The following is a 15,658-nucleotide window of genomic DNA, read 5'->3' on the forward strand; positions in this document are numbered from 1 at the left end:
TACATAATGAACATAATGTTTTCAAGGTTCAACCATATAATATTGTTATATGTTGTTCCAATATTGTTCAGCCATATAAAGGAATGAAGTTCTGATACACACCATATGAATGAACCTTGAAAACATCATGCTAAGTGAAAGAAATCGGACACAAAAGGACAAATACTGTAATATTCCACTTATATAAAATATCTAGAATAGGCAAAAATCATAGAGACAGAAAGTAGATGGGAAGTTACTACTACTGGGGATGGGGAAATTAGAGAGTTATTGCTTAATTGGCAGAGAGTTCCTGTTTGAGGTAATGAAAAAATTGTGCAAATACATAGTAGTGATGGTTACGTAACACCGTGAATACAATTAATGTCAAGCTGTGGCCTTAGAAATAGTTAAAAAGGGTCGGGTGCTCACACCTGTAATCCCAGCACTTTGGGAGGCTGAGGTAGGTGGATCACGAGGTCAGGAGATCGAGACCATCTTGGCTAACACAGTGAAACCCCATCTCTACTAAATATACAAAAAAAAAAAAAAAAATTAGCTGGGTGTGGTGGCAGGTGCCTGTAGTCCCAACTATTCTGGAGGCTGAGGCAGGAGAATGGCGTGAACCCGGAAGGCAGAGTTTGCAGTGAGCCGAGATCACGCGACTGCACTCCAGCCTGCAGGACAGAGAGAGACTCTGTCTCAGCACAACAACAACAACAACAAAAAGGCAAATTTTATATTACATATATTTTACCACAATTAAAAAAAAAAAAAAAAAACTGGGACCGGGTGTTGTGGCTCACACCTGTAATCCCTGCACTTTGGGAGGCCAAGGCAGGCAGATCAGTTGAAGTCTGGAGTTTGAAACCAGCCTGGCCAACATGGTGAAACTCTGTCTCTACTAAAAATACAAAAATTAGCTGGGTGTGGTGGCACCTGCCTGTAATCCCAGCTACATGGGGGGGGCTGAGACAGGAGAATGGCTTGAACCTGGGAGGCAGAGGTTGCAGTGAGCCGAGATCACATCACTCACTGCACTACAGCCTGGGTGACAAAGCCTCTGTTTCAAAAAAAAAAAAAAAATTGGTAATATTTCTATATACTGGCAACAAACAATCCAAAAAAGAAATTAACAGAGCAATTTCATTTGAAAGAGCAGAGAGGCGCAGTGGCTCATGCTTGTAATCCTAGCACTTTGGGAGGCCAAGGTGGGTGGATTACATGAGGCCAGGAGTTTGAGACCAGCCTGGCCAACATGGCAAAACCCTGTCTCTACTAAAAACATAAAAATTAGCTGGGTGTGGCGGTGTACATCTGTAATACCAGCTACTCAGTAGGCTGAGACATGAGGATTGCTTGCCTCAACCTTGCCCAGGAGGCAGAGGTTGCAGTGAGCCAAGATCACACCACTTCACTCCAGCCTGGGCAACAGACCAAGACTCTGTCTCAAAAAAAAAAAAAAAAAAAAAAAAAAAAACAACTCCAGCCTGGGCAACAGAGCAAGACTCTGCCTCAAAAACAAAAAAAAGCACCTGAATGAATAAAACATCTAAGAATAAATCTAACCAATGAGGTAAAAGACTAGTACATGGAAAACTACAAAACATTGCTAAAAGAAGTTAAACACTTAAATAAATGGAAAGGTCCCATGGATTGGAAGAATTTATAGTTAGGATGACAGTACTACTCAAAGCAATCTACAGAGTCAATGCAATCTCTATCAAAATTCCAACAGCTTTTTTTCCCCAGAAATGAAGAAAAAAAAATTTCAAATTCATACAGAATTGCAAGGAGCCCTTGATAGCCAAAACAGTATTGAAAAAGAACAAAGTTGGAAGACTCACACTTCCGAATTTCAAAATTTACTACAAATCTATAGTAATCAAACCAGTGAAGTACTGACATAAAGACAGGCATATAGCCCAATGGAATAAAAGTAAGAATCCACAAACAAACTCACATGTCTATGGCCAACTGATTTTCAACAAGGGTGCTAGCACCAGTAAATGGGGAAAGAATGATCTCTTCAACAAATCCAGGTGATGGGACAACTGAAGGCCAAGGTAGGTGGATCACTTGAGGCCAGGAGTTTGAGATCAGCCTGGCCAACATGGTGAAACCCCATCTCTACTAAAAATACAAAAATTAGTCAGGCATGGTGGCTTGCACACCTGTAATCCCAGCTACTCGGGAGGCTGAGGCACAAGAATCACTTGAACCTGGGAGGCGGAGGTTGCAAGGAGCCACTGCACTCCAGCCTGGGTGACAGAGTGAGACTGTGTCTCAATAAGAAGGAAGAGGAGGAGGAAGAAACAAGAGTTAGTGAGGATGTGGAGAAATTGGAACTCTCATACATTGTTGGTGGGAATGTAAAGTAGGGCAGCTGCTGTTGAAAACAGTTTAAGCAATTTTTCAAAAAATTAAACATGGCATTTCCACTCTACTTTGGGGTATACACCCCAGAGAACTGAAAATAGAAACTCAAACAACACTTGTACATGAATGTTCACAGACAAAAGGTAGAAACAACTCAAATGTCCATCACCAGTGAAAAGATAAACAAGATGAGGTACATTCATACAACATGAAACAGTATCATGCAGGCATAAAATGGAATGAAGTACTGTTACACGCTACAATGTAGATGAACTTTGAAACATAGGTCAAAGAAGCCAAACACAAACGGCCACATGTTGTATGATTTGTATGATTCCATTTATATGAAATATCCAGAATAGGTAAATACAGATAGCAGATTGGTGGTTGCCAGGGGCAAGGAAAAATGGTGAGTAATGAGTACAGGGTTTTCTTTTGGGGTGATGAAAATGTTTTGGAACTTGTAAGAGGTGGTGGTTGCACAACGTTATGAATGTACTCAATGTCACATACTTGTATACTTTAAAGTGGTTAATTTTATGTTATGTGACTTTTACCTCAATTTTTTTAAAAAAGGGGGAGCCTAAAATGTGATGAATTCCTGGCTCAACCATCTACTAACTTGTATAGCCTTCAGGAAATTAACCTATTTGAGCAACGGTTTCCCCCACATAAGAGGAGGATAATTCCTTCTAACTTTGATGGTTATTATGAGGATTGAAAGAGACATGAAAATAAAGCAGCTAGCACAATGCCTGGAAGACAAGAGGCACTTGAAACGAAAGTTAACTGTTTCATCTTAATTTCTTATTTACTTTCCCTTGAATCTCACATATTTTTTTCCAAAGAATTTTACACTCATAAATCTCTTTATATTTATGAGAATGTCCTTCTCTTGAGCTGAAGAATTTTTTCACAGTCTCAATGAGGACTGTTTTCTTCGTATTCATCTTTGGGTGGAAAGGGCGCTATGCAGGCCAGTGATGTGACAGAAGGTAAATAGACTGTATGTGTCTCTGTATGTCCAGTACCCAGCAAATTCCACATCTCTGCTGTGACAGTTGACATGTGAAAGAGGTAACCAAGTGCTCGCTTCGGCAGCACATATACTAAAATTGGAACGATACAGAGAAGATTAGCATGGCCCCTGCGCAAGGATGACACGCAAATTCGTGAAGCGTTCCATATTTAAAAAAAAAAAAAAAGAGGTAACCAATACAAAACTTCCTGCCCAGCCATTCAAAGGATTTACTCAAGCCCCGATCAAGGGAAAAGTAATTTTCACTGAAGTCCCCTACCTTATTAACCTTATTCCTCAGGCTCTTAGAGCACCAAGGGCAAAGAGTCAAATAGAAAATGAGACTGTGGTTCACTAAGGCCACTACGCTGTTCCCACAATATTCTCCTAGTTAAGGCTCGTTCAATATTGGAAGTCAGTAAACTCTTTCTATACAAAGCCAGATAATAAATATTTCAGGCTTTGTGGGTCTGTCTCTATCGCAACTACTCAACCGTCACTGTATTGCAAACGCATGCACAAAAAATACTTAAATGACTGTGGCTGCATTCCAACAAAACTTTATTTATAAAATACAGCCCACAGGCAGTAGTTTGCCAGCTCCAGACCTATACAGCTAGGGGAGGTTCTCCTGCCCATGCTAATATGGTAGAGTCTTAACGGCAATGACTTGGGCCTCCTGGATCAAGTTTCAGCTGTGCCATTTGGGGAAGGTTCTACAATCCATCATTACTACACCAAGGATTCTGGGCCCTCTGACACACAGAGGTAAAACAGAGGTTCTCACTATACCATTCTCATTCAGTCCATTATCAGCTAATAATGTTACTCCTTAACTCTATTCCCAGCTTTATGGTAGTTCTCATGTGGGGTTCTGGGAAATGCTTCCCCACCACCCATGCCCTACTTTATTATTGACATGAGTTTTTCCTAAAGCAGGCTTCAATGGAGAATTTATTGGAAAAAAAAAAATTGGGGGGGAAGGTTTCACACTATCATGTCAACTACTATTTTATCTCAAATTTACCTCTCCCAAACTATATGTTAAACTTCCTGACAACAGAAAACACGACTTTAAGGCTGGGCACGGGACACGGTGGCTCTCACCTCTAATCCCAGCACTTCGGGAGGCTGAGGAGGGTAGATCCATGAGGTCAAGAGATTGAGATTATCCTGACCAACATGGTGAAACCCCGTCTCTACTAAAAACAAAAAAATTAGCCAGACGTGGTGGCGGGCGCCTGTAGTCCTAGCTACTCGGGAGGCTGAGGCAGGAAAATCACTTGAACCTGGGAGGTGGAGGTTGCAGTGAACTGAGATTGTGCCACTGCACTCCAGCCTGGCGACAGAGCAAGACTCTTTCTCAAAAAAGAAAAAAGAAAACATGACTTTATATTTGTTAATTTATCCATGTTAAATTCCTTAAAAGTAAGAATTACATCTTATTGTTTTTTTGCAGTCAGTGCCTAGCTAAGTACCTAATATTTGATAGGCATTCAATAGATTTTTCTTAGATGTCTGGTTGAATTTTACTTTATGATGCCATGCCTAGAACACGGGGTTTTAAGTATAGGAAGTAGCTTTAAAAACAAAAAAAAAAAGTTGATTTTTTAAAATTAAAATGCTTTAATATATGAAAGACACCTTTAAACTGCAAAATATGAACTACAGCTTCTAATTACACAGTAAATCAGTGTTGGATTACTTTTTATGTAGAAATAGATCACCATGTACTACTTTGTTATTTTCTGAGATGGAGTCTCGCTGTGTCACCCAGGCTGCAGTGCAGAGTGGCCCAATCTCCGCTCACTGCAACCTCTGCCTCCTGGGTTCAAGCGATTCTGCCTCGGCCTCCTGAGTAGCTAGGATTATAGGCATCCGGCACCATGCCCAGCAATTTTTTTTGTATTTTTAGTAGAGATGGGGTTTCACCATGTTGGCCAGGCTGGTCTCAAACTCTTGACCTCAGGTGATCCGCCTGTCTTGGCCTCCCAAAGTGCTGGGATCCATGCACTCCTTTGAAGTAGTTTCAACAACTGATAAAGAGCTATGCTTAAATTACTCAAGAGTTTCCACTATATAGGTATTTGTTTTTTGTTTTTTGTTTTTTGAGACGGAGTCTCACTCTGTCGCCCAGGCTGGAGTGCAGTGGCCGGATCTCGGCTCACTGCAAGCTCCGCCTCCCCGGTTCACGCCATTCTCCTGCCTCAGTCTCCCGAGTAGCTGGGACTACAGGCGCCCTCCACCTCGCCCGGCTAGTTTTTTGTATTTTTTAGTAGAGATGGGGTTTCACCGTGTTACCAGGACGGTCTCGATCTCCTGACCTTGTGATCCGCCCGTCTCGGCCTCCCAAAGTGCTGGGATTACAGGCTTGAGCCACCGCGCCTGGCCTATATAGGTATTTGTTAATCAGTGCATATATATTGCAGGCCTGCAGGGGGAAAAAAGATTCACACTCATTTTTGTTTCTGAAGTTTTGAAAAAAAGTGGCATTAAGGAGCTAGTATAAATCACTTAAGCACATTTATCAGAGACTAATGAAATTATTCACCTTATAGTGCAGAAGAGATGTTCTCTTCTTTGAATTAATTATATTTTTATGATTACCATAAAAGGACTTTAAAGTTAACTATAAGTATTCAATAAATAAGAACGTTAAATTAGAGAACTGAAGATGAAAGATGTAGTAGAGAGCTGTTGCAGAGTAGCAGGGACTCAGTCCCGGAAGAGGGATGAAAGATAATCCCAAGGATTTGAAAGTGGTAAACTGGAAAAGCATTCCAGCCAATTCATCCTCTAGAAGGGAGAGGGGAAATGATGATTTAGGAACTGAATCACTGTAAAAAGGAGGAATGAGGGAAAGTTTTCAGAGTAGAAAGAGGTAATACTAATTCTAACATGACCAATCCCTTACTCTGTTTACTAAAAAACTCACAAACAATAAACTAAATGTAGATTTGGATGATGAGGATAAAGGCCAACAGGAGGCTTGCAAAGGCCCAAAACTCTTCTAGTTCCCTAAAAAGGTCAGGTCAGGCCAGGCGCTCATGCCTGTAATCCCAGCACTTTGGGAGGCCCAGGCGTTGTGGATCACATGAGGTCAGGGGTTCAAGACCAGCCTGACCAACATGGTGAGACCCTGTCTCTACTAAAAATACAAAAAATCAGTCAGTGTGGTGGCGCATGCCTGTAATCCCAGCTACTCGGGAGGCTGAGGCAGGAGATCACTTCAACCCAGGAGGTGGAGATTGCAGTGAGCCAAGATTGTGCCATTGGACTCTAGCCTGGGTGACAAGAGCAAAACTCTGTCACACACACACACACACACACACACAAAAGTCAGATCAGCATGGAAAATGACACAATTTCTTTAATAGATAAAAAGACAACAGAAGTGGCTCACGCCTGTAATCCCAGCACTTTGGGAGGCCAAGATGGGAGGACTGTTTGAGACTAGGAGTTCAAGACCAGCCTGGTCAACATAGTGAGACCCTATCTTACTAGAAAAAAAAAGACAACAGCAGCATTTGTAGTTTTTCTGGTATCAACAGTCTAGCAAAATCTCAAATACAAAATATTAAAATACAAAGAATTAGAATTTGGGTGAGACTATTTCAGTGTTACAGACACTGTTCTACAATTAATTGGGTCAGCAACAAAACCCAGGACAAGAGCAGAAACCACACACAATGGTTCTCTATGAGTGCCTCTCTAAGAGGAGACAGATCTTTTTCCTTAAGTATCTTCTTAAAATTGTTTAGCAATTAAAAAAAAAAAGTACGCTGGGCACAATGGCTCACGCCTGTCATCCCAGCACTTTGAGAGGCTGAGGGAGGTGGATCACTTGAGGTCAGGAGTTCAAGATCAGCATGGCCAACATGGTGAAACCCCATCTCTATTAAAAATACAAAAATTAGCCAGGCATGATGGTGGCTCATGCCTGTAATCCCAGCTACTTGGGAAGCTGAGGCACAAGAATTGTTTGAAACCGGGAAGCAGAGGTTGCAGTGAGCAGAGATGGTGCCACTGCACTCCAACCTGGGCAAGAGAGAGAGAGAGAGAGAGAGAGAGAGAGAAAGAGAGAGAGACAGAGAGACAGAAGAAAAGAGACGAGAAGAGATGAGACGAGACGAGACAGCTCCTATCTCATGCTCAAGTTAGCTATTTCTGGAGTCAGATCAAAGCCTAGTTCCACAATTTATCAGCCACATGATTTTGGCCCTATTACATAGACCCTCTGAGACTCAGTCTCCTCATCTGTAAAATGAGGCTATCTTGTTGTAGTGATTGAGACATCTAGCAGAGTGTCTAGTATGTGGTAGATGCTCAATAGGTAGTATTTGTTAATATTAGGTTTTATATTCTGCTGCCATTTTTATTCTTTATTAAAGCCAAACTCATTATTTCTCCCCTCAGACTCATATATCTTTTATAAGTTTCCCAGTCAGATAAATAATACCAAAGCTTCTAGTTTACCACATTCACGTCCCTGGGATCATCTTTCATCCCTCCACAAGTACCAGGTCCCTGCTACTCTGCAACAGCTCTCTACTGCATCCTTCATCTTCAGTCCTCTAATGTAAGATTATTATTTATTGAACACTTACAGGCTATACCCCAATGTTGGATGTTCACAGCTTTGTATAACCAGCTATCTCAAAAGCGTATGTCACCTACTGCTTCAAAACAAACAAAAACTTCTCATAAGTCAACCACAGTCACAGGAAACGAATTACATGAATCACCACTTTCCTGTCCTGGGCTCAATGAGCATCACCCTCCAGCCTCTCTCTATCAAGCTGTACAAGCCCACTTTCCTCAAGTTCTAATTGAATGTCTTTATTTCAACCCCATTCAATTATCCTTGCCTTGTTGTAAGCATGACCTTTTTGGGTTTTTGCTAAGAAAACCATGCTATAAAACATGCCTATCTCACAGGCACTTTAAAACAGACACACAAGGCTGGGTGCGGTGGTTCATGCCTGTAGTCCCAGCACTTTGGGAGGCGGAGGTGGGCAGATCACTTGAGGTCAGGAGTCTGAGACCAGCCTGGCCAATGTAATGAAAACCCATCTCTAGTAAAAATACAAAAATTAGCCGGGCATGGTGGTGTATGCCAGTAGTCCCAGATACTCGGGAGACTGAGGCACGAGAATCGCTTGAACCCATGAGGTGGAGGTTGCAGTCAGCCGAGATCACACCACTGCACTCCAGCCTGAGTGAGAGAGAGACTTCGTCTAGGGGGAGGAGGGGGGAACAGAAACATGCATACAAATAAAAAGAAATAAAAAGATAATTAACTATGCATATCTGCAGGGTAAAGGTCCAAACCAGAATATCTTTTTTTTTTTTTTTTTTGCGACAGAGTCTCTCCCTGTTGCCCAGGCTGGAGTGCAGTGGTGTGATCTTGGCTCACTGCAACCTCCACCTCCCAGGTTCAAGTGATTCTCCTGCCTCGGCCTCCTGAGTAGCTGGGACTAAAGGCATGCGCCCCCATGCCCGGCTAATTTTTGTATTTTTAGTAGAGACTGCGTTTTACCACGTTGGCCAGGCTGGTCTTCAACTCCTGACCTCAGGTGATCTGCCCACCTTGGCCTCCCAACATGCTAGGATTACAGGTGTGAGCCACTGTGCCCGGCCTAGAACAGCTTTCAAATGTGAGTAGTCATAACAAGTCCTAAAAAGAAGCTTAGTCACTGCTAAGAGATTTCATATGCATGTCAATGTATATATATAAAACAACTTATATATACAATAAATACATACAGCTTAATTTTGTTTAGCTGTCAAAAAAATCGTATGAGCTATATTTTTGCTTTGAAATTGAGCAGCATTAATTTCAGTAAATTAGGAAGTATAACCTTTGGTCTGGATCAGCCCAACATCATATTCTATGCACAAAAGACAAAATACACATATTTGTCAGCATGACCTCTCAATTATTGCGACAGTACACAGATTAAAACAGTGACTTTCTTCTATACTTGTACAAATATAAAACATGCTAAGAATTATTTATTTATATATACACCCACAGTCAACCTTTTCAACCAGATACCCAATTTATGCATAAACAATCACACAGACCTGACTTAGACATTTTTATAAACATTTCACTAAATTTTTAAAGGTATGCAAAATATATTGGCCTGATTATATATAAGTACAATCAGGAAGATTATATACATTTTTAATTATAATATGAGTTTCATAATAATCCGCTGTTTGACCCTAAAGCGTCAGTCTTACCAGAAGCATCAAATTCTCTATTTTTGGATAATGGGGTATAGATTTGAAGGTCTGATTTTAGCTGGGAAAAGGATATACTATCTATAACAAGCCTAATGACTAAACAGCTGCAGATTCTAAAAAAGAGTTTTATAATACTCTGAGATAGGCACTAATTTATGCTTTAAATTTTCCATCCAGTGATATCTTTTTAGACTCATGCAAGGAGAAATCATCAACACTTAAAGAGCTGGTGTATGACCTCATGTAGTGAAGGACAGCAAAGAGAGAAATGTTTTAGATGTATCTCATTTGCAGCAATCTCACAGGCTTTTTTTCTTTTTTAAGTATCTATTCTTCTCTCTTCAGACAGACCATAAGCCATATAAAGGCAAGAAAAGTATGGTTTATTTATCCTTGTAATTCAAAGTGCCCTATACACAGTAACTAAAAATCAGAGTTCACATTTAGAGTTGGTTTCCTAAGAGCAGAGATATCCATTCTCATCCACTTTCACACTGGGTCCATCCTGCTGGCACCAACAGTGTGTGTTTTGAGAGCTAGGTATACGAAACAACCATTTTAACAAATGAGTAAATACAAAGATAAAAACAATATATTTAAATAATAAACTATTTTTATATAAAAGGCAGAGGGAGAGCTTAAAGTTACAAGGAAGTATAGAGAAAAAGGTCACAGGTTGAAGTAGGACAATGACTAGGAGAAAACATTTGGACTCTGTACATGATGTGTAATATATATCAGATATACGTATACGTATAATATATGTATGCATATGTGTATGTACATATGTAAGGTATGTATATATCTCATAAATCTTTGAGTTTTAAAACCCAAGATTAGAAGAACTGAAGCTTCCATTTGCAATGTTGCATAAACAGAGCCATTGTATAAAAGGAGGTTTTATGTTCGGGAAAAAGTCAAATTTAACTTGGAAACTAATAACCTATTTCTCCCAAGTAATATCCACCCAGGAATTTTTTTTAAGCTTCAGAAACTTATAACTAAAGGCAAGTCATTAAAAGTATAGCATTTAGCATTTTATTAGGGAGCTTTTCATTTGTTTAATTTCAAACTACAATAACATTTCTTAACAAGGTGTTCAAGGTGCCAAATTTATTATATTTATTGTTTTAAATTTTTAATCATCCTTAATCAAGAACCAATAGTATTCGAACCATTTTTGAAAATTTAATGGTAAAGAGATCTTCAGATAACTATTATTAACATAAAATAGTTCAAACACTCAATTTCAAGAAGAATACAAAAGCCATTGCATGGAAGTAAGAGATCTGTGATCTAAACATAAAAATATATTAACTGTCACGAAGGCTTAAATCCAAAAGGCAGGTAGTATTTTGTACAATAGGAAAGGAAGAGCAAATATAAGAGTATCATCTTTATTTATTTGTGTATTTACATACATACACACACATATATTATTTTCAATAGATGACAGATTCAGGAGTTTAAATGTTTTGGGTTAAATTGCTAAAATCATCACAGACATAAATTATATCATTCTAAAATATCACGAAAAAACTTAAAACCTTGGTCTTAACAAATTATATGCAAATGAAGCCAAATACTCAGACTAGGTATGCCATAATAGAAAAATATTTAAACTAATGTTTGTTACAGTTTCAACACTTGCCATCTGAAAGTTACTCTCCTAGTAAAACATGCTTACCACTGAACAACAGCTATGGAAACTTCAAATAACTTCTCTGAATAATTTGTGATTATTATCATAGTAAAATAATTTCCAGTAAGGTTCATTTCACAGCTGTTCAAGGGTAATCAACTATAGCCAGTAATCATAATCTACACTATTATCCTAAGTCCTAGCTCATATCTAAACACTTACCTTATTACCCTTCAAAATCTGGATTCAAATGCATCAAGCAATCTAAGTTAATAGGTCTACACGAAAAAAAAAAAACAAAAAACTTCTCTTTGCTCATAAGTACTTGAACATAAATTAAATCTGTCACTGCCCTGCTTTCTTCTTCCCATCCCACCACCTTTTCTCTTTTCCCATTAGGCAGCTTTTCACTTTACACAGTCATGCATCACTTAATGACAAGAATACATTCTGAAAAATATGTCATTAGGTGATTTTATCACTGCGCAAACATCATAGAGTATACTTACACAAACCTAGATGGTATAGCTTACTACACATCTAGGCTACATGGTATGGCCTACTGCTCCAAGGCTACAAACCTGTATAGCAATGTTACCTTACTGAGTACCATAGTCAATGACAAGTATTTGTGTATCTGAACATGTTTTTTATCTAAACGAAAAATACCATATCTTTAATCTTACAGGACCACCATCGTACATGCTGTCCACTGTTGACCTCAATGTCATTATGAGGTGCATGGCATAGGTCAATTAAAAAAAAAAAAAATAGCACGTGATTGCTAAGAACTAAGGACTACCCAACCATGATCAAGCTTATCTAAAAGTAGTCTCTTTCTGGCAGCATTCACATATTAATTCCACTTCATTAAACAACATCATCATAACCAGAGTTTTAATTACAGGTTGAGCATCCCTAATTCAAAAATCCAAAATGCTCCAAAATACAAAACTTTGAGTACTGATATGATGCCACAAGTGGAAAATTCCACATATAAGTGTTTAAACTTTGTTTTAGGCAAAAATTTAAAATATTGTATAAAATTACCTTCAAGCTATATGTAGTAAGTATATATGAAACATAAATGTCTAGCCTTGGGTCCCATCCCCAAGGTATCTCATTATATATATGGAAATATTCCAAAATCCGAAAAAATCCAAAACATTTCTGGTCTCAAGCATTTCAGATAAGGAATGCTTAACCTGTACATGCCCACATGCACAGAGCACTACATTAGCTTCAAAACAGTTAAACATATACAGATATTTCTTTTTAAAAATAATGTACTTGCCTTGTGTCTGCATTTAAGTACAACTCCATAGGCTCCTATAATAAAAAGAAGTAAGCAATCAAGGGCATGCATACAAACTACAGGTCTTGAAGAAATCAAAGCTCTGCTATATTGACATTGCTTCTCAGTGTTATAATAATGACCACTAAAGTGACAAGATTCTATAGTGATAATGCAATAATGAGCCACATACAAATGGAACATACTTTATTATACATTTATTATAAAGAGTATAGACAAGTCATTTCCTCCAACAAGTATTTTTAAATGTTTCTTTTTAAAGAAAATTTCACTGGCAATATGTTTAAATGTAGGCTTACACATTTATGAAGACAAGATTTGGTCTCAAGAACTTGGAGAATAAATGAAAATTAACTCAGAAAATTCTATGGAACTTAAAACTTAAGAGCTAGGCCAGGCACAGTGGCTCACGCCTGTAATCCCAGCACTTTGGGAGGCCGAGGCTGGCAGATCACCTGAGTTCAGTTCGGGACCAGCCCGGCCAACATGGCGAAAACCCATCTCTATTAAAAATACAAAAATTAGCTCGGTATAGTTGCAGGTGCCTATAATCCCAGCTACTCAGGAGGCTGAGGCAGGAGAATTGTTTGAACCCAGGAGGCAGAGGTTGCAGTGAGCCTAGATCGCACCACTGCACTCCAGCCTGGGCGCGAAAACAAACAAACAAAAAAAACCTTAAGCGCTAATGACATCCCAATAGTAAGCTCAAGCACAGAGCCCACCAAATACACTATCTGTTCTAGAAGACATTAAAATCTTCCTCTAGGATATTGAAATGCCCCTCTTCTTTTTTTGTTTTGTTTTGTTTTTTAAGTTTTTTTGTAGAGACATGGTCTCACTGTGTTGCCCAGGCTGGTCTCAAACTCCTGGCCTCAAGCGATCCTCCCACCTCAGCATCCCAAAGTGCTGCGATTACAGGCATGCACCACCACACCCAGCTGAATGTCTCTCCTGACCGGCAAGGTAGTCCAGGCCTCAGTATTCCAATTAATAGCTGGTAGGATTTGCTACCTTTTGCCATAAATAAAGACTCAGTTCATGCACAAAGGCCACAAGCACTCCCACTGTCTTTGGTGTATTTCAACAAGTAACCACCTTTGGGGTTACTTATCCTATTATCTAGGCAATAAACTTCTTCCTTAGAAGTAGAACAGAGTTGACAGCGAGGTACCCAGGAAACTGAGGTTAAAATTATATTGTGAAAAATCTAACTAAGAGAATCAAAATGTCATGAATGATAGCTGAGCTTTACAGAAACATCAAGAACATTAACATTAGCAGACTGGCAAGCCTGCATTCATCTATGAGAAGGGGGCTTCAGGGATACAAAATTAGGAAATGTGTCTCCAACAGAGTCTACGGGACCTGAACAAGTCTCCCTCACTTTGGTAGAGATGGATGAATCCTATTATCACAGTTAGCACAGAAACAGCCATTACAACCATCTAACTTAACTTCACAATTGCCAGGCAATTGTTCAATTCTCTGTCAGTTTTTCTATGGGGTGAAAAATACCCTGTTCTAAACTACAAGAATGTAGAGTTTGCTTGACAGGTTTTTTTGTTTGTTTGTTTTTGTTTGTTTGAGACAGAGTCTCACTCTCTCACCAGGCTGGAGTGCAGTGGCACAAGCTCACTCACTGCAACCTCTGCCTCCTGGGTTCAAGCAATTCTCCTGCCTCAGCCTCCTGAGTAGCTGGGACTACAGGTGCCCACCACCACAGCCAGCTAATTTTTGTATTTTTAGTAGAGAGAGTGTTTCACCATGTTGGCCAGGATGGTCTGGATCTCTTGACCTTGTGATCCACCACCTCAGCCTCCCAAAGTGCTGGGATTATAGGCACGAGCCACTGTGCCTGGCGAAAGATTTTTATATACTTTATATGTATATCCTAGCCAAAAAAATATGTGAAGTGATTTCCAAAGAAAGAAACATACAGCAATGGTGGTTCTGATTACAACTTAAAGTAAAAGATTCTGAGATATATATATCAGAGATATATATATATATCAGTCTGCTAATTTTGAGCCAGTCCCAAAGAAGATGATCACCTATGGCTATACTGAGAAAAACTAGTTATGATCCAGAAAAACTTAGGCCCAGAATCTGGAACATTCTAATCTTGTTACACCCTATGTGCTAGCCTTCTCCAGTCAGCAGCTTTATTGCATTGGTCTCTAATTCTAATACTTTTGAAAAATAAAACAGGCTATTCCAGAACAGATGGTAGGCAAGACACTGAGAATGAGTTTTTACATAACATCGATGAAGAAACGGAAGAGGAGTTGACTAGTGAAGGAACAAAGATCTATTTGTTTTGTATAGTTTGAACTTCAGATCTTGAAACAAGCATCCAACGATTAAATTCTTTATTTTAATTGTTTCTATGTATTTGAAAAGGATTTGCCAACTTAAAAACAGCTTTGCTGTTCACATAGGTAAATTTTTTACAGTCCTTTAGGAATTCAAAGTTTATTTGAAAATTCTGAAATATGAAATTTTTGTAACATATGCTTTAAAGATATAAATGCTAAGAAACTATAATTACAATCACTTATCCTCTGTTAACGGAATCATTTATCAAAATTTCCAAAGTTATCTTTAAGTCTAGAGCAAAAACTAAGCAAGAAAAATCAGAAGAAATGATTTTTTTTTAGGAGTCGGTTTATACAAAATGACATCATATTTCATCAAATCAATGGTATATCATTGGTCACGAGCATTATTTTATGTACTACTAGGAAAAGAAGAGCTGCCAATTAAACTGTGACATCATACTGATTATAAGATCCCCCCTGATTTCAGAGATAAAATTGTGTGCCTCAGAATTTACAAAACACAGTCTCTCATTTTCAAAGAAACAGAAGTTACTTATTTGTTTATTTACCAGGTATTAAGTACAATTTCACCAACATGGTGAAACCCAGTCTATACTGAAAATACAAAAATCAGCTGGGCACAGTGGCTCACGCCTGTAATCTCAGGAGGCTGAGGCAGGAGAATCGCTTGAACCCAGGAGGCAGAGGCTAGTGAGCCGAGATTGTGCCACTGCACTCCAGCCTGGGTAACAGTT

At 39.0% G+C, this 15,658-nt stretch overlaps 1 protein-coding gene across 2 annotated transcripts in view; it reads right to left on the minus strand.

The window, feature by feature from the left end:
- Positions 1-15,658, minus strand: part of CDKL5 (cyclin-dependent kinase-like 5) — a 228,076-nt gene that overhangs the window by 131,134 nt on the left and 81,284 nt on the right. For both annotated transcript variants that reach the window (XM_011940216.1, XM_011940217.1), the window contains one exon: positions 12,565-12,599. In XM_011940216.1, the coding sequence (XP_011795606.1) occupies positions 12,565-12,599 (35 nt within the window). The remainder of the gene's footprint in view (positions 1-12,564; positions 12,600-15,658) is intronic.

The sequence above is a fragment of the Colobus angolensis genome, unplaced genomic scaffold, assembly GCF_000951035.1.
Source record: "Colobus angolensis palliatus isolate OR3802 unplaced genomic scaffold, Cang.pa_1.0 Scaffold188, whole genome shotgun sequence".
Classification (NCBI taxonomy): Eukaryota; Metazoa; Chordata; class Mammalia; order Primates; family Cercopithecidae; genus Colobus; species Colobus angolensis.